Source organism: Mytilus galloprovincialis, chromosome 10 (assembly GCF_965363235.1).
Source record: "Mytilus galloprovincialis chromosome 10, xbMytGall1.hap1.1, whole genome shotgun sequence".
Lineage (NCBI taxonomy): Eukaryota > Metazoa > Mollusca > Bivalvia > Mytilida > Mytilidae > Mytilus > Mytilus galloprovincialis.
In genome coordinates this window covers 60,513,364-60,533,857 of record NC_134847.1, presented here as the reverse complement: position 1 = coordinate 60,533,857, position 20,494 = coordinate 60,513,364, and the positions used below count along the sequence as shown (strand labels likewise).

The 20,494-nt window shown below is 33.0% G+C and overlaps 2 protein-coding genes across 4 annotated transcripts in view; both read right to left on the bottom strand.

The window, feature by feature from the left end:
• Positions 1 to 18,797, bottom strand: part of LOC143048016 (uncharacterized) — a 54,737-nt gene extending 35,940 nt beyond the window's left edge. Inside the window, exons 1-8 of one of the 3 annotated variants that reach the window (XM_076221436.1) lie at positions 18,695 to 18,797; positions 14,207 to 14,329; positions 13,659 to 13,775; positions 13,196 to 13,444; positions 11,644 to 11,802; positions 9,229 to 10,305; positions 8,331 to 8,645; positions 4,524 to 6,653 (exon numbers count right to left, since the gene is read on the bottom strand). In XM_076221436.1, the coding sequence (XP_076077551.1) occupies positions 4,524 to 6,653; positions 8,331 to 8,645; positions 9,229 to 10,305; positions 11,644 to 11,802; positions 13,196 to 13,444; positions 13,659 to 13,775; positions 14,207 to 14,323 (4,164 nt within the window). In that variant the 5' untranslated portion in view covers positions 14,324 to 14,329; positions 18,695 to 18,797. The remainder of the gene's footprint in view (positions 1 to 4,523; positions 6,654 to 8,330; positions 8,646 to 9,228; positions 10,306 to 11,643; positions 11,803 to 13,195; positions 13,445 to 13,658; positions 13,776 to 14,206; positions 14,330 to 18,694) is intronic. The other 2 variants (XM_076221437.1, XM_076221438.1) reach the window with 2 other exon arrangements.
• Positions 3 to 4,516, bottom strand: LOC143048798 (uncharacterized; the record flags this gene model as incomplete). Its single annotated transcript, XM_076222671.1, has 1 exon — positions 3 to 4,516. A coding segment is annotated over exon 1 (4,089 nt), but the record flags the coding sequence as incomplete, so codon positions are not given.
• Positions 18,798 to 20,494: the final 1,697 nt, after the last annotated feature.

Below are 20,494 nucleotides of genomic sequence, written 5' to 3'. Positions count from 1 at the left end.
ATAGTTGACTCTCCACCATATTTGCTCTCTGTCAAAGTGGCAATTTCCTCAGACTTGACATTCAACTCTTCTTTAAGAAGGGAATTTGTGGCTAACAGGCCATCTTTTTCCTGTTTCACTATGACTGCTTCTTCCGATTTGTTGGTCAGTTCCTCCTCCAGACTAGAAACAGTTGACACCAAACCATCTTTTTCTTGTGTCAGTATGACAATGTCTTCTGATTTGGTGGTCAGTTCTTCCTTAAGACTAGAAATAGTTGACACCAGGCCATCTTTTTCTTGTGTCAGTGTGACAATGTCTTCTGATTTGGTTGTCAGTTCTTCCTTAAGACTGGAAACAGTTGACACCAGGCCATCTTTTTCTTGTGTCAGTGCGACAATGTCTTCTGATTTGGTGGTCAGTCCTTCCTTCAGACTAGAAACTTTTGACACCAGGCTATCTTTTTCTTGTGTCAGTGTGACAATGTCTTCTGATTTGGTGGTCAGTTCTTCCTTCAGACTAGAAACAGTTGACCCCAGACCATCCTTTTCTTGTGTCAGTGTGGCAATGTCTTCTGATTTGTTGGTCAGTTCTTCCTTTAAACTAGAAACAGTGGACACCAGACCATCTTTCTCTTGTGTCAGTGTGACAATGTCTTCTGATTTGTTGGTCAGTTCTGATTTCAGAGTAGAAACAGTTGACATCAGACTATCTTTCTCTTGTGTCAGTGTGACAATGTCTTCTGATTTTTTAGACAGTTCTTCCTTTAGACTTGAAACCGTTGACATCAGACCATCTTTTTCTTGTGTCAGTATGACAATGTCTTCTAATTTGTTGGTTAGTTCTTCCTTCAGACTCGAAACAGTTAACATGAGACCATCTTTCTCTTGTGTCAGTGTGACATTGTCATCTAATTTGCTGGCAAGTTCTTCTCTAAGAATGGAAAGAGTTGACAATAAGCCATCTTTTTCTTGTGTCAATGTGAGAATGTCTTCTGACTTGGTGGTCAGTTTTGCTTTGTGTCTTATCAGCTCAGATTTCAGTTTCACAGAAGTGTCTTCTTTTGCAGCAACATTTTGCAATGCTGTTTCTAATTCACTTGACAATATATTAACAGATGACAAAAGCTTTTCCATTTCTTTTTCTACTACCTGCTTCTCATCAGCTAACTGTAATTTCAGAGTCAACAAAAGCTCCTCATTTTTAGTCACTGCATTTGTTAGGTCATTTGATTTATTAGACAATTCTTCCTTCAATCTTGACACAGTTGACATAAGGTCATCTCTCTCATGTGTAGCTGTTTTAATATTTTCTTTAAGACTTGAAACAAGAGATACCATATCACATTTCTCTTGTGTCAATATGGCCAGTTCTTCCTTTAAACATGTAACAGCTGAAACAAGATGCTCCTTTTCTAGTGCAAATGTGGCTTCTTTTTCAGATTTAATGGACAACTCTTCTTTAAGACAAGAAACAGTTGACATCAGACCATCTCTTTCTTGTGTCAAAGTTGTCAGTTCTTCATTAAGACTTGAAACAGTTGACATCAGACTTTCTTTGTCTTTTGTTAATGTGGCAATTTCTTTCTTGAGAACGGAAATAGTTGACTCCCCACCATCTTTGCTCTCTGTCAAAGTGGCAATTTCCTCAGACTTGACATTCAACTCTTCTTTAAGAAGGGAATTTGTGGCTAACAGGCCATCTTTTTCCTGTTTCACTATGACTGCTTCTTTCGATTTGTTGGTCAGTTCCTCCTCCAGACTAGAAACAGTTGACACCAAACCATCTTTTTCTTGTGTCAGTATGACAATGTCTTCTGATTTGGTGGTCAGTTCTTCCTTAAGACTAGAAATAGTTGACACCAGGCCATCTTTTTCTTGTGTCAGTGTGACAATGTCTTCTGATTTGGTTGTCAGTTCTTCCTTAAGACTGGAAACAGTTGACACCAGGCCATCTTTTTCTTGTGTCAGTGCGACAATGTCTTCTGATTTGGTGGTCAGTCCTTCCTTCAGACTAGAAACTTTTGACACCAGGCCATCTTTTTCTTGTGTCAGTGTGACAATGTCTTCTGATTTGGTGGTCAGTTCTTCCTTCAGACTAGAAACAGTTGACCCCAGACCATCCTTTTCTTGTGTCAGTGTGGCAATGTCTTCTGATTTGTTGGTCAGTTCTTCCTTTAAACTAGAAACAGTGGACACCAGACCATCTTTCTCTTGTGTCAGTGTGACAATGTCTTCTGATTTGTTGGTCAGTTCTTCTTTCAGACAAGAAACAGTTGACATCAGACCATCTCTTTCTTGTGTCAAAGTTGTCAGTTCTTCATTAAGACTTGAAACAGTTGACATCAGACTTTCTTTGTCTTTTGTCAATGTGGCAATTTCTTTCTTGAGAACGGAAATAGTTGACTCCCCACCATCTTTGCTCTCTGTTAAAGTGGCAATTTCCTCAGACTTGACATTCAACTCTTCTTTAAGAAGAGAATTTGTGGCTAACAGGCCATCTTTTTCCTGTTTCACTATGGCTACTTCTTCCGATTTGTTGGTCAGTTCCTCCTTCAGACTAGAAACAGTTGACACCAAACCATCTTTCTCTTGTGTCAGTGTGACAAAGTCTTCTGATTTGTTGGTCAGTTCTTCCTTAAGACTAGAAATAGTTGACACCAGGCCATCTTTTTCTTGTGTCAGTATGACAATGTCTTCTGATTTGGTGGTCAGTTCTACCTTAAGACTAGAAACAGTTGACACCAGGCCATCTTTTTCTTTTGTCAGTGTGACAATGTCTTCTGATTTGGTGTTCAGTTCTTCCTTCAGGCTAGAAACAGTTGACACCATACCATCCTTTTCTTGTGTCAGTGTGGCAATGTCTTCTGATTTGTTGGTCAGTTCTTCCTTTAAACTAGAAACAGTGGACAACAGACCATCTTTATCTTGTGTCAGTGTGACAATGTCTTCTGATTTGTTGGTCAGTTCTTCTTTCAGACTAGAAACAGTTGACATCAGACCATCTCTTTCTTGTGTCAAAGTTGTCAGTTCTTCATTAAGACTTGAAACAGTTGACATCAGATTGTCTTTGTCTTTTGTTAATGTGGCAATTTCTTTCTTGAGAACGGAAATAATTGACTCCCCACCATCTTTGCTCTCTGTTAAAGTGGCAATTTCCTCTGACTTGACATTCAACTTTTCTTTCAGAAGGGAGATTGTGGCTAAAAGGCCATCATTTTCTTGTGTCTGTATGACAATGTCTTCCGACTTGCTTGACAGTTCTTCCTTCAGACTAGAAACAGTTGACATGAGACCATCTTTTTCTTGTGTCAGTGTGACAATGTCTTCTGATTTGTTGGTCAGTTCTTCCTTCAGACTAGAAACAGTGGACAACAGACCATCCTTTTCTTGTGTCAATGTGACAATATCTTCTGATTTGGTGGTCAGTTCTTCCTTCAGACTAGAAACAGTGGACAACAGACCATCTTTTTCTTGTGTCAATGTGACAATATCTTCTGATTTGGTGGTCAGTTCTTCCTCGAGACTAGACACATTTAATTTGAGGCCATCTTTTTCTTTTTCCAAAGTGGCCACTTCTTCTACAAGTCTAGATATAGATGACAATTGACCATCTATTCCTTGGGTCATTAAAGCTAAATCTTCTGTCTTGTCGGACAATTCTTTCTTAAGACTTGAAACAGTTGACATGAGACCATCTTTTTCTTGTGTCAGTGTGACAATGTCTTCTGATTTGTTGGTCAGTTCTTCCTTCAGACTAGAAACAGTGGACAACAGACCATCTTTTTCTTGTGTCAGTATGACAATGTCTTCTGATTTGGTGGTCAGTTCTTCCTTCAGACTAGAAACAGTTGACACCAAACCATCTTTTTCTTGTGTCAGTATAACAATGTCTTCTGATTTAGTTGTCAGTTCTTCCTTGAGACTAGAAACAGTTGACACCAGATCATCTTTTTCTTGTGTCAGTATAACAATATCTTCTGATTTGGTGGTTAGTGTTTCCTTGAGACTAGAAACAGTTGACACCAGACCATCTTTTTCTTGATTCAAAGTTGCCAGTTCTTCATTTAGACTTGAAACTGTTGACATTAGTCCATTTTTACCTTGTGACATTGCTTCAAGATTACCTTTTAAAGTTGCTATATTTCTCTCTGTCATCTGAACATCCTCTGATAATTTTTTATTCAACATTTCAGCTTGTTTACTTAATTTTTGTTCATGATCATACTTTTCGGTCATTTTTGCAAGTTCATGTTTAGTTTGTTCATGCTCACTATAAAGAGAATCAAATCGGGCAGTTAAAGTCTCTACTTGTGATTCAAAGTCTGATTCATGCTGGGCAAAGGTCATTTTATTTTCAGCCAATTGAGTTTGTAATTTCTGAATATCACTCATGCAATGCTTGTTTTGTTTATTGATGCATGCTGTGAGAGACTTGTATTCAGTGTCATGCATAATAAAACGATTTTCTGAATCGGCGAGAGTTTGAGACAGGGTATCTATCTGTATTCTTCTATCGTCACATAAAAGTTTAAATTCACTGACCTGCTTCTGTAGATTGGCATTCTCTGTTTCAATGGTTTCAAGCTTTGACAAAAAACTTTGCTGTTCCTTTTGTAACTGTTTCCCTAATTCTTCAACCTTTTCCTCTTTCAATCTAAGTTCATTTTGTAATTCTCCAATAGAATGCTCTAAAGTGTTTTGCTCTTTTTGCAATGTTTTTACTTTTAATTCATAATCTTGTTCCTCAGTTCCATGTTTTTGTCTGAGTTTATCTGTCTCTTTGTCTTTAAATTTGATTTCATTCTGTAAAGCTTCAACTGATTGTTCTATATTTTTAATTTCACAATTTTTATTGTCTTCAAGTTCTCTAAGTTGCAATATGAATTCTTCCTTCTGATTCTTACATTTATCCTTCCACTCCTTCACCAGATTTTCCTGCGACTTTTCACTACTTTGGATGTCACTGACAAGTTCCTTTGATTCCTTCAATTCATTGTGTAGTGTCTCTATATCATTTTCTTTTGCATTCAGTGCCTCTTCTAATTTATTTTTTTCATTTTGAATTTGTTTTATGTGTTCACCTTTTTCATTAACATCCTCGGTTACTTTGTCCATTTCAGTTTTAAGTTTGTTTAACATTTCAGTTTTAGCAAGTATTTCTTCCTCAATTCTTGATTTATCTAGTTCTAAAGCTTCTAGTCTTGTGAAATTTTCCTCCAGTTTGAGTTGAAGAGCAGATTTTTCCTCTAACATTTTATCATTAGTTTGTTTTAAAGATTCTAAATTGGAATTGAGTTTTTCAGTTTCAATTTTCACACTTTGAATTACATTTTGTTGTTCATCAACTTGTAACTTTAATGTTTTAACTTCATCATCTTTGTCATTTAACTTTTTATCAAATTCACTTGTTAAATTTAATTTAGCTTTTTCTGCCTCATTGATTTTTTCGTTTAAGTTTTTAATTTCATTGTTTGTGTCTGCTAATCTTTCATCTTTCTCATTTATCACTTTTTGAAGGGAGACAACTCTATCCTCTGCATTGGATGAAAGGGACATAATTGTAGCCTCTTTTTCACTACAAAGTTTGTTTACTTGTTCCATCTGTAAGTCCAGGTGTGATTTTTCATTAGATAACTCTGTTAATTGATTTTTTAGTTCACAAAGTTCACTCTGGTATTGTTTAGATTTTTCAGTCACATCTTCTATTTTCTCATTTATTTGCTCTTCCGTTAATTTTGCCTGCTTATAGTTAGATTGTAATAAGTCATCACTATGTTTAAGTTCTTCATATTTTTCATTTAACTCATCATAATTGGTTTGAAGTTGATCTTTCTCACTTTTAGCTGTTTCCATGACTACTTGTAGTTCCTGGAACTGCTGTTCAAATCTTTTTTGTTCCTCACTTGACTTTTCTTTAGCCTCATTATGAGTTTCTTCCAATTTTTTTAATTCATCCATAACTTTTTTTAACTGGTTACTCTCAGAATTCAGTTCCTCTGTTTTACACTTTAATTTCTCTTTAAGATCTGCAATAACTTTCTCAAATTGATCAACTTCAGAATTAAGTCCTTTAGATTTATCACAAACCTCATCATATTGTGTCTGTAATTCACTTTTCTCATTAGAAATCTGATTGATAGCTTCATCTTTGGATTTAATTTCTTGGTTTAGAGTTTCAATTTCCTGTACTTTTGTGTCAACTTCAGAATTTCTTTCTATCAACTGATTTTTCACTTTATCTATTTCAATTTTACATTCCTTTAAATCTTCTTCATATTTGTTTTTATCGCTTTCAAAGCTATTAGTCAAAGTTTTCAATTTTTCTGTCTCTTCTTGCAGACTTTCTTTTTCTTTTTCTAATTCAACAATTTTCTTTTTTACACTTTGAACCTCATTGTCATTTTCACTGGCTTGTTCAGTTACTTGGTTAAAATTTTCAAGAGATGAAGATAATTTAACATTCAAAATTTCTATATCATTTTGCAAATTTTTGTTTTCAGTTTCAAGTTCACTATATTCTTTTTCTTTTCTTATGAAATCTTGATTCTTTTCTTCCAACGATGTTTCATATTCACTATTTTTTTGCTCAAGCTGTGTTGTATTATTAAAAGCTTCCTGAAGGGCTATCTTGTGATCCTTCTCCAGTTGTTCAATAAACTCCTGTTTTTCCACCTAAAACACAAATTTCTACTATTTACAAGCAGTTAGTATGGCTACACTCGTGCAGTATATAAAATAAATATTTAAGAAGTGAAGCATGCTGGGTAATTACTAGCATTGAATCATTTGTCTCTTTAGTATGCACAAACATGATGTTCTATCACCTATCACTGCAAACAAGATGAACTCTTTTAATTGACAACCAAAATACATGTATAATAACTTCATTCAAATTTGATAATTTTCAGAGATTTCCATTAATACAAATCTATGACAAAAATTTAAATAAAACAAAACAAAACAAAGGTTTGCAGTATGAGAAAGCCTTTTAAATTAGATTTATACTACAATTTGACCTTAATGTGCTATTTTCATCAAATTTGGAAAACCACATTGTTGGCAATCAATGATCTATGTTTTTAAATTCATCTTATCAAAAAATTATGTATCTATAGATTAAAAAATTTGAATAATCCATTGAGAAGTTTTGAAGAAATTAATCTTTAAAAAGATGTTTGTTGGTTGGAGTCAGCAAATCCTCACTGTATTACTACTTTAAAAAAGAAGCAACCAAGATAAAAAAAAAATTGTTTTATAGAACTTTTCACGTCACACATTTTGAAAAAGAAACTTTAAATTCATCGCAGATTTTAACAAGAAAAATATTGGTGACTTTGGTATAACTAATGAGTTATAGTGATAAGTGTAATGTATAAAAAAAGTCTCCTATGTTAATAATGTTAGAAACATGAGGCATGGAATGATACCTAGCATGCCTATAGGTTTTAGCATTCTAACATCTTTGTAAGTGTGTGAGAACTTAATTCTCTGAAATGAGTATTAAAATGATACAATAGCTTTTATGAGTATAAAAAAAAGCCATGTCCTTCTCTTGATCTTGGTACATGTATATGGCCAGATGAAATTGACATTACAGTCTATCAAATATATATTATATATGTTTGTGTTCTATAATTTTATATTAAATCATTATTTTAATGTATATACAAGTATGAGAGTACATTACTATATCTGCATGAATGAATATACAATAATATAACTTGTTTATAAAGTTGATGACAGAGATAAGTAAGATGAATAAAGAGAAATAGGAGTATGGTAAAATATTTAAAAGTGTGTAGACTTAACTAACCTGAAATGACTTCTAACCCATATAATCTTTATTCAGAGAAATACAGGATTAGTACCTTTTCTGCATTTTAGGTTTTTTATAATAATTTTCATGAAGATACCACATAAAATAAAACATTTTTTTTTTTATCACTATTAATTATGTTAACAATATTTTACAGGAAAACCATTATTATCTAATTCTTTACAGTTAAACAACTATTATGAAAAAAAATACATCAAAAGTAAGTCAACAGCTGAATACCAATGGTTGCACAAAATTGTTAAAAGAAGATCTGTCTGAAATGTTAAATAACAGCATTTATATTTGTATTTTTTCTTTTAGATCAAACAGACAGATTATACTATGTAATGCAACTAAAGGTGGTATAGTTCAGAGATTCAAGTTATAAATTTCTTTTCACAAGTCAACAAAATGCAACAACATTTAAGCAAAGGAATTGTGTAACTCTGGAGAAATCATGTACAACAAAACATGAATATTTTTCCTATCCCACATATAAATACATAAATATAATCTCCCCAAAGACACCTTACCTTTAGATTCTCAAGGCTATCTTCCTTAGATTTATTTTCTTGGTTAACATCATGGATTTGATTGGTTAGTTGTTCAATCTGTTTCTTGTATTCTGTAATTTGATTGGTCAATTCATCTGATGTCTGCTTAGAGGATGTTAATTCCTGTTGTAAGTTATTCAACTGGTCTTTCAAGTCCTTTGAACTATTTTTCTCGGACTCTAACTGGACATTTAAACTTTCTATCTCTTTTGATAATTCCTGAACCTTCTTGTTGGCAGCATCTAGATGAGTTTTAAGTTCATTTGAATCATCTGATGGTTGGTCCTTCTTTCCCTAAAATTTACAATTATATGAAGTTTTTATTCATCTATCATTTTAGTAAAGACAAATTTTCACAGTAAGACTTATTACATGTATGTGTACCTTCAAACAATCCAATAACTTTTTAACAAGTAAATAATTCCATACTCCCATAGCTGTTGTTTTAGGATCATTCTCTAAACACATGAAACAATGGTATCCAAGTATTATAAAAGATGGTTTTGCTCAGGAGATGGTAAAATCAAGATTTTGTAAATTTTTTCAATGCTTGTTAACAAATCCTTTTGAGTATTTTGTTTGATCTATTCTATATATGTACATAAGTATGTATTTTTTGTTTGTTTAAATTAATAAAAATTGTTATCTCTGGGATGCATTTTTTTGTCTACATATATCATGTATATAGTATACATTACTACACATAACAAAACTGATAATTATAAGGTAGATCTATATAAAGCTCAATTGACAAAACACTATCATGACTATATGACAAATTCTAAAAATAAGGAAATGTGGTATTATTGCAAATTACATGAATGCATCAAAAAATAAAAACATACTACTACTGGACAATTTGATTTTTAGAACTTACCTGTTTTAACTTTTCTACCTCCTTTTCAAGAGATTTAATCTTGGATGTCATTTGTGCCTTCATTTTCAACATTTTAGGATCTGATTTCCCACTACTGGAAAGTGCTTCTTCCTTTTTCAGAGAATCTTTTTCTGTTTCTAAATCTTTAATTCGTTGTTTCATTTTATCATTATCATTATTCAGTTCATCAACTATTTTATTCTTTTCTTGAATCTGCTTTTCTAAATCTAATACTGTTTTATCATTTTGTTCAGAATTTTGACTTGTACTGCTATCTAGTTGAGTTACTGGAACAGCTCCACCTGGTGTTAACGTCTGCTGAAATCTAGCCTGCAGTTTGTTATATTGTTCCATGGCCTGTGTATAGAGAGCTTGATATTGTGTTAGTTGACTTTGCATGGAATGTGTCTGTAATTCCTTCTCAGATTGTTCATGATCATGCTTCTCAATAAGTTCTCTCATTCTGTCATTTAAACGACTTTTTTCTTCTTTCCATTGCATTTCCATGTCAACTTGATCTGCATTCAGCAACATTAATTGTTCAGAAGTAACTTGCAATTTATCCTTAAAACTTTTTTGAATGTCTAAACTTTCATTTATTCGTTTTTCTTTTTCCTTATTCTCTTTTTGCAGAACCTCAATGACTTTAATTTTACCTTCTAAAACTTCATTTGTATCTTTTAGATTTTGTTCCAACATTTTTAAAACTTGATCCTCAAGATTAATTTCACCTTTAGACATAATTCGTTGAACATCTTTTTCATGCCTTGATATAATTTCCTTCAGATCCCCATCCCTCATTGAAATTTCATCGTTTTTTACCTGAACAAGATTCTGTAAGTTATGAATCTCATCTTCCCGTTCTTTTAATGATTCTTCGAAATATCTCTGAGATTCTTGAAGTCTGAGATTGAATCTTTCCAATTCTTGTTTCAGTTGATGTTGAGATTTGTCTACTTCCTCTTTCAGTGTATCTTGTGTTTCTTCACCATGCTCTACTTTTGATGATAGTTTGGCAATAAGTGCATTCTGATCTTGGACGGTCTGATCTTTTTCTCTTATTGATGTCTGGAGAATCTAGTAATATATCAAAAACACAATATTAAGTAATGCACTACTGAAAAGTAGAGTAAGCATCAATAAACAATGTGACTAAATAAAACAAAGCTTACAAGAGTAGAACTATGTCAACTCACCAAAAATATGTTCAGTACATATCATTTGATTATGTCACATTTAACATGAAGACTGGGTTAAAATTCCTATATGCATATTCTCAGATAGGACAAAAGTTTCATTAAAATCCATCAAGCTAGGAGGAGTGGCACTAAAGAGTGGTTATTCCAATATTTTGTAAAACTGTAAATTCAGAAATAATTGGGGTTTTGCCATTTTAGACTTCAATTCGATTCTAATTTATGCTTTATTGAGAAAAATCCTGTTTAATTCAAAAACAGATTTCAAAATGCCAGTTTAAGTTATTGCAATTATGTCCCAGTTGCATATATTGCAATAATACAAACATCACAATAAATTTTGAGTTAATAGTATTGCAATATTGAAGTAAAGTTATTTGGATTACCTCCCCTTAAACACATAGGACTTAGATCAAATTTCTTAAAGCACATCAAGTAGAGTTTTACAGCTGTGTGAAGTTTGAAACTGATGTTTTTGACAGATCATTGTCAACTCAAGCTGACTATGCAAATTGTCAAATTGACTTCGTTTTCACTTTTGAGTGAATTGAATGACTTGAGGCAACTTTTCAACCAGTTTTTAAGTAAATCTTACTGCATAAAAGTTATTAACAATTATCATTATTGATCATCCAATTTATTCACATATGCATAACATTATTATGCTATATATACATTAAAGAACTTTTTGTGCTTTTCTTTTTTTTTCTTTCTTGAAATCAGTTTTTGCCATCAGATGTTTGTATTGAAATATCCCAAAAATCATATCAAAGCAGGATTTACTGGGAATATGGTATTTGAAATGATTCTGCAGAACCCAGTGTCTTGCCTACTTTAAGAATCTAGTAAAAATTTTTGAACTTTAACTGCAGATTGTGTGTAATGTAAACTGGAATAAAAACTGAGTCCATATAAAAGTATGTACGAATTAACAGGAAATATATTTTTACAACATTTCCTTCAAGATACTAGCTTTTGATCATAAACAAACTTCTATCAAAGCTTGGTAGAAATCCAGGATAATTTAAGAAAGTTATTAAAATTTTAAAAACTTTAACAATAGAGTGAACCACAGAGTGAGTCTTTGTGGACGTGGCCAACGACGAGGGAATGTAGGATCGTTATGTCTCGACAGCTCAACAAAAATGTTCAATCCCACAGTAGCTTTTGCAACATATTGTTTAATTCTATTTTGAATAGATTCATGAAATGCATATACCTCCACTACTTTATCTCTCCCTCTTATCACTTCATTTTTCTCTGAAATATATTCCTGCAAATCCATCAATTTCCCTTCCATTTCTAGAATTTTGTTGTTCAGTTCCAATAAGTTTTTGTCTTTATATACCATTTGTGCATACATAGCCTGCATATTTCCCTGTGCAAAAAAAAAAAAAGTTTTGTTTTATAAGTTATATGGTTTGCTACTGACCCCCTACGGATCCATAGAGGGTTAGTAAAATCCATAGGGGGTGAGGCCGGAGGCCGAATCTCCTATGGATTTTATTCACCCTCTATGGATCCGTAGGGGGTCAGTAGTTAACCGTATAACGAATTTATCGCACCATGGACTTTGCTGCTGCGGTTTATTGAAAAATAAACAAAGAAATACAACAACATCAATAGATGACGTCACAATTAACGTGTCAGGAACCCCCTATGAAATTTACTAGCCCCCTACGGTCTCATAGGGGGTCACCACGTGACGGCGCTTAACCAATCACAACGTAATATTTTACCAACAGTGCGATAAAATTAATGATTAACTTGCAAACAGAAAATGAATAGAAATAAAATATGAAAGAAAACAATGTGATATAGGTAGCAAATCTCAATTTAATTCATTTTCTGTAAAATAAAAATCTCCTTCTCTGGATTTTGCACAGTTGACACACATCATGTTACATGTCAACTACCTGCATCTTTATATTCATATTACAGAGTAACTCTGAGCTTTTATAAGACAAAGAATAGCCATAACTTCATGGTTTATAACTACTTAATTCAAAAACTTTGACCTGGGAATATACTAACTTCTATGTTCTGTAAACGGTGTAATTGAGGTCAAATGGTAATTTGTCATACAATTCAAAAAGTTTACATCAGGTTGATCTCTTGTTATAAGTTTCAAGGTTAGCAATCAAACAAAAAACTTTCACCTGATAGAGGACAGACTAAAGAACATAGGTCACGAAAAACAAATGTTTCCAAAAATAGTTGGTTTACAGTAAACAAGAAATACAGAAATCTCCCTCTATTATCTGAACAGTTGACAACACAGGTGCTTGAGGACAGGATCCTGTATGAGCCCCAAATAGTCCCTCCCCCTTTTTTTTATATATTTTTTTTTTAATCATAAATCTCAGATTTTTCTATATATATCCCTTATTTGTACTTATTTGTACCATATATATACTAATATACCATATTTATACTCTAAACGTTTACTATCAACGTGAATCTCGACTATAGTCGAGATTCACGTTGATAGTAAACATGCATATTAAGAGTATAAATATGGTATATTAGTATATATGGTACAAGTAAGTACAAATAAGTGATATAGATAGAAAAATCTGAGATTTATGATTAAAAAAAAAGGGGGGGGAGGGACTATATGGGGCTCATACAGGATCCTGTCCTCAAGCACCTGTGGTTGACAAATGTAACAAAATCACAAAAGAGAGGGGGTATAATGATGGACATATAAGGCCATCATGGTTGACATAGTTTTTATTGCCACCAATAATAAGAGAATACTGTATATATACCTCTGATTGAACATCAGTTCCTGACTGTAAATCCTCTATCACTTTATTATTCTCTGCTAGCTGTGTGGCTAGTGTCTGTAGAGTTTTCTCCCTTTCCTTGATAATTTTATTTTTATCTTCAATGATCTGAGCATTAGACTTTAGTATTTCTTCTTTATCTGCAATGATTTTATCTTTTTCATCTAATTTTCTCTTCATCAGCATGTTCTTTGCTCTGCTGGCTTTTTCTGCAGTCTCACTTTCACCTTCCTGTTAAAAGTTGTTTTTTAAAATCTTTAAAAAAATTAATTTTCAACAAAGTGGAAACACATACATGTATCAAAGTCATCACAAATTTCAATTATTTACTTTAATACTTTTAAATTATGATGTGCTTTATTTTTTTCATGGCTAAAAGGAAATAATGAAATAACAAAACAGTTTCCATAATGTTATATATATACATAATAAAATACTTATTTACATTTTGTACCTGTTCTGTAGTTTCCTCGGCAGCCGCAGATTTTTTAGCAGCCTTTGTCTCTTTTGCAGCCTTGGCTTTGGCCTGCAGACGTAGCTTTGAAAGTTTTGAATTGGTTTCCTGCAAAATAAAGCAGTCATATGTGTCAATTAAAGTGTTTTAACTAAAAGGAACACAGCACTTGATGTATAAGATTTATTAAGCTTCTTTATGTATCACTCACTGCACAGTCAAAGTGTAATACATATATTTGATCTCTATTGGAGAGTTGTCAATGGTAAAATATATGTAGTACCACATGATATCTGTCTACTTTCTATTCATTTCCAGCCATAAAATAATATTTGAACAAATTAATTTTTTAGATAAAATGTCAAGGCTTATCATTGGATAGATATGGTCCTTTTACGTTGTTTTTAGTAGAAGACAGAATCCAGTGAAAATCATCCTTCCTCTTATTTGTGGGTAGATTCACTAAAATCAAATTAATTTAAAAATGTAGTTTCAACTAAAATCAGAACATTTAGCTTTGTCTATGGGCAGGTATTTACCTGTAATTCTTTATCTTTACTCTGTAATGATTCATCTCTTTCTCTGATCATTAACTTCAGCTGATCAAGTTGTAGCTTTTGTTGTTCGCACTGGAGTGCTAAGTCTTCCCTGTCCATGTTTGTCTAATAATTAGGAAAAACATATTTTAATACTGTAATCAATTAAGAAAGGGAAAACATTACAAACAAGTTTAGGGGCCAGCTGAAGGACGCCTCCGGGTGCGGGAATTTTTCGCTACATTGAAGACCTGTTGGTGACCTTCTGCTGTTGCTTTTTTCTATGGTCGGGTTGTTGTCTCTTTGGCACATTCTCCATTTCCATTCTCAATTTTAATAAAAATGTAGCTGCTCTGGTACTTATCTCTCTATCTCTTAATGTGAAAAAAATGCTATAACAACCATGATAACAACATGCACACATGAATAGGGGTAAGCAATTTTATATTTTGTGAGGGCCCTTCCTGTGTTTTCGAGTTTTAATTGCTTTCAGGTTGTATGTCACAAGCAGATTTATATTCCACTTTTCATTTTTAAAAGCGACAATAAAAAAAGGCCAATTCAACCTTAAACCTGCAGATATGATTTTATATAATAAGAAACTGAACTCGCTTATCTCTTTTCAATCAACAGTTTTAAGAAATATTATGAATCACATTTATTTTTCACAGTGTCCCCACGCTATTATCATCCTGAAAAAAATCAACCTTTAGGCCAAAATAAAAATACAGTTTGTTTCCCCTCAACTGCCTGAATCAAAGAGAAATTTCCCATATTCATTGGATCCTATCAAAATTCAAGAAACTATACAATTAGAGGTAGCCTGCTACAAAGAATATCCTCTACACAAGAAGAAAATAGACTTCAGAGCAGTTGAACAATTACTCTATGTTTATCACTCATGACGTGTTGTTGCAAAATGTGGCAGTGACATCAATAACTGGTACAAAAATCACATACATGTATACATTATATCAGTATGACAATCACGAGACGTGGAACGACATGCATAGACATCAAGTTCATCATGTTTTGCATTTGGAAGGAGAAAACTTTACTTTCCATGAAACTGACACTATTACTACGTGTGTGTCTAACAAATTAATGGGAACAGCAACATTCAAGTCTGATATAAAAGAACCCATGATAATTTTGATGCCATCAAAATTGTAAAGGAATTTGACAGAACATTAAAATATTTAACCTTTACTATAAAAAGAGACAAAGATGTTAGTTTGACCAACCCATAGTTGTCAGATATTACAAAGCTTGTCTGGCAAAACAGCTGTTGAATGTCAGAGTAATGTAAGTTCAAACAAACTCAAGGATATACAACAGCAGCAAATTTCAGGTACATGTAGGTTAATTGTAACAAAATCGTTTCTCAAAGAGAGGATTGGTTTCTTAGGATAAGGAGAACCTTTTTCCACTTCCCTTTGCTTTTTTTTGCATTAGACAATCCTAGGTCATTGTAGGTTAAGAGGTACATGTAGGTGGGAAAAAGCTTTAAAATGGGGGTGAACCCCTGCTCAATTTTTTTTGGGATACAGCAAATATCTTTGCAAACCTTTTATCTTATGTACTTCCTTAGTATCAAGATAAAACCATATATCATTATTATTTGCCAACTCTGACACGGGAATGTGAACCACTGGTAAGATACTGATCTTGTGACTGAAGGGTTGTGGTTCAAATCTTGTCATTGGCAGTAAACCTTGAGCAAGATATATACCCTTGCTTGTTCCAGTCTACTCAGCTTTATGTGTCAGGACAGTGATGGACATGTTAAATCTTGTAAACTATTTGCTTCATAAAGGAGTTGAGAATGATTATGGTTTGAAAGGCCCAATGACCACAGATAATAATTTGTGAGACATTTTATTGTAAATATATCTAAGACCATGTTCAACATATAATGCTATCAGGGGTACTTCCATGTTTAAAAAGATATAACATCATATTGCATGTTTAATTTAAAGTCCTCTTTATTTGAATTGTACAGTCAAACCCCAAATTTTCGTCTTAAAATAGAAGAAGAGCAAATCTAGTTGTAAAGGGCTTTGTACAATGTACATGTATGTTGTCATGGATATTACAATTTACATTGAATACTGCTGGTGAATTATTTTTTTTACCTACCTACCTACCCTACTATGAACTCCAGGGTCAGAAGAGGGGAAATACACATATTTTTAAATGTAGCCTTAGATGCATTATATATGTCATATTTATGTATTAAAATCATGTTGGTTTTTTTTGCTTACAATGTAGTTATGGTCTTCAGGTGGAATGATCATATGGCTTTGTGAAAATATCAACAATAGGTTCCACAATCAGAGCTACAAAAGTATGCCCTTGCACAGTTATTGCTGCAATATTGAAATTCAGGTGTAACCACAAAGTTAAGAAAAGTTCAAAATAATGTCATAAATGTTGCTATATCATGTATATTTCTATGAGAACTGACTTACTTTTGTTATAGCCTAGAAATTATTTATGAACTGAAATTGCCAACATTGTTTTAATTGCACACTTATTGTTTTAATAGGATTAATTATGATCTGTTTACCTTTGACACTTTGTTTTCTTGGTGGACAAGTAAAGTGCCTTTATTTTTTACTATATATATGGGTTTTTTTCAACCCTTGTATAGTGACTACTTATATTACGTGACTTATCATGCTTATTAATAATTTTTCGTAAAAAATAGGAAAATTATTTATGATTGAAAACAACTTCAACAATTAAGTTAAATTAAAGAAGAACTTAATTCAATCATTGTCCCAGTTTTAATCAGCATTAGTTGATGGTGGTAAAGGGTTATTTTCGTGCAACGTTTTCGACCTTTTTATTTCCTGAATTTTGTGTTTTAACGTTTTATTTCTCGTTTTCTCGTGTTTGAATTGATTTGCATGCTTCATATTCCCCTTATTTATTTTCCTTGTTTAGTGTCTGTGCTCTTTAAAATTTCTTGTGCATGTCCTGCATTTGATTAAAAAGTCAAGTGTGTTATATAATACATGTACCTTCTGAAATTTGTGTAATCTAATAGTAATTGTATGTTGTTACTATTCTACTTTTGCAATATATATGGTATCAATGAAGTCCATCAAATAACTATGAATAAAAAAAAAATCAAATACGATGCAAGAAGCGGACGCTAAAGTTGACAGCAAGGTCTCCAATTCAATTAATAAAGGTTGCATGATCTCCAAGAACGACTGAGTAATAACTTCTGGTACTTGTTTCCTTAATTTTTACAATTTTATTCCTCGTGCAATGTTTTTCCCGCTTTTTATTTTTCGTGCCACGTTTTTGCAATTTTTATTTCATGTGTTTCCGTGTTCAGTACCCCCCCTTTACCACCTTTTTAGTTTATCCCTGTGAAAAACATCTATATTTCAGGTATATGCATTTAATTTGTTATAATAGTTTTATTATTCATATGTTTTTATTTAATTCCAAATCCACCAATTTTAACAGTATTCTTTCTGCTGACTTATTTTCCGAAATCTAATTTACATGTAAATGATGTACAGAAACTGAGAAAGACTAATTAACCATTTGACACAATAAAATGTCAATCAAAACAAAAATTGCTATCAAGAAAATCTCAACATATCCATCGATTTCAGTTCCCTAAGAATAGCAGATTCTGATTACTATATCTCAAATACACATTTGGGTGAATGGGCTGAACCTGTTTATCTTTGTGTGAGTTTGTGGTCTAGTGGTTAAGACCGATGGCTACAGTGCTGAAGGTCCCGAGTTCGATTCTCACTCGGGGTGCTAAAAATATCAGCACATCAGAAGGGTAATTTTCACCCTCTCACACACATCTCTGGTACCCAGACCGGAGTTTAAACTGGAATGGGTACTTTGGGGGCCTCGGTTGGTCAAAGTTGCCCCTTACTTTGACCTGGAGATCAATCTTCTGATATCTCTCTGGTTTGTCTGTTTCCACCGAGTGGCCCGGTGGTTCTCTCCGAGTACTTCGGCTTCCTCCACCACAATAACAGACTTCCCGGTGTCCTAGCACTCCCTTTGTGTTGGGTGGGGATTGATTGTCCTTGTAAAAATAATTGTCGTATAAATATACGTTAGTGACACATCTCCATTAATCCCGTTAGGGAGTGTACATGGATGCCACTGTACCCTCGCAGCTTTCGAGGGGTTCTTCGGATATCGGAGGCATTTACCAGTTCATACATACATACTTATCTCCCCTGAAAGATCTAGAAAAGTGATTCTTTATGTTTGTATAGCGTAGTTTGTTGAAATTTCACGCATAAATTATTTTTTTAAGTGAGTAATGAGTTGCAAATAATATTAAGCTAAGTTTGCAAATTAAACTTCGCCATGTAAACACGGCCCAGGTAGGGTGACGTGTCCGTCGCAAGTATTTTTTATGCAACACCAGTTTCCGTTTATAAAATACAGCTAATTTCATGAATTTTATAAATGGAAGCTTTCCTTAGTTATGAGATTTACCGAAAGTTTTTGTTCGGCTGTATTATGTAGTACATATGCTACAATTTTGGAAGTCACCACCGAGGATTCTCACGTTGTCTGCCATCTTAGTTTTTATGAAATCACGTGATAGAATACAACATTCCATGTGACTTTCTTTAGCTACTAAGTTGAAACCGCATTATTTTATGTTGTTTATTGTCTTTATTTGGCAAGTTTTTGCCTTTAAAATTTTGTTTATGATCTGCAAAAAGTACAGGCTAGGATGAAATTTGAAAAAAATAGGCAGGACAGGAATTTTGAGTAAAAAAAAAAAGGCAGGATGAGACACTTGCAAAAAAATCGGTTAGGTAAAAAAAGTCAGGATGATAAACTAAAAAAAAAAGGCAGGACCGAATAGAGTGAAAAATAAAAAGGCAGGACAGAGATTACAACTAAAAAGAATGCAGGACATAATTTTTCATTCTAGCGCCCGAGAGCGCCCGGGAAAAGAAAAAGCGCCCGGGGAAAAGAAAAAGCGCCCGGGGAAGGAAAATTAGCGCCCGGGAGAATAAAATAATAATATTATATAACAATAAATTTTTTCCATAAAAAAAATCATTGCTTGTTTTGTCCTTAATATAAATTGGGATATGTACAATGCAACATCTAAAGTGCCGGTTCTTGCACTTTTGCATTTTAGATTTCAAAATTGTATATAAATAAGTAAATAAATATAAATGAGAGTATATAGAAGAATCATGAACGATATTGTCCTCGATCAAAACGTATATTTTGTTACTTTAAAAAAAATAATCAGTGCCTGAGGTCTAATATTTTAGCAACTGCATGGTGAACACCTTTTTTTGTGCAGATGCTGATTAGGATATATGATATCTTTTTATAAAACTACAACTGTTTTAATGGCAATGCTTATCAGGATTTTAATGCTTAGTTTTATTTTAAACAAAACTCCTGCTTTTTACCCCCTTATTTTAACTACGGTACATGTATAGTACCGCTTTATTTGCTGATTTATTATGTGTTACTCTTTAATTTTGATTAGATTTTTCTGTGAAATTTTTTTTATTACATTTTTCATTTTGGTATCGTTTTTGAAAAACATGTCTTTGATGTCTTACATTTTATAAATCTTCAGCATAAACTGTGATCCATTACTATCTGTCTTTCGAAATAGTAGGCCTTTTCATATATTATTGTTAAAATTGAAACATTTATACTTGTTTTTGTGTTTTATTAAAAATATCTATTATCTTAATTTACAAATTACTTGTCTAAAATTTAAAAAAAAATCAATGTGCATAACTTATTTCATCGCCGGACACAAAGTTGTCTCATGCCAATAAAATATCTATATAATTTCCCCGGGCGCTAATTTTCTTCCCCGGGCTCTTTTTCTTTTCCCCGGGCGCTTTTTCTTTTCCCCGGCCGCTATTTTTTCTTCCCCGGGCGCTTTTTCTTTTCCCCGGGCGCTTTTTCTTCACCCGGGCGCTCCCGGGCGCATTTTAGTAGGACCCGAAAAAAGGAAGCGTAACAAACATTTGGGTAAAACCTTCAACAAACGCGTAGATTCTCACCACTATAACTAATACATATTAAGCACCAAGACTTGACACGGTTTTAATTTTAAGTGGTAAATTAAAGACTTTTTGCCTTTAAACTAGATATATACACATGGAAAAAAGTATTGCAACACCTTGATTTTTTAAAACTTGAAAAATCAGTCTCTAATTTTGGATGGAATATGATAAAATATTTGTAAAATAATATTAAAACCTAGTTGATGATAACATTGGCTTTAAAACGAACAAAAAATGCATG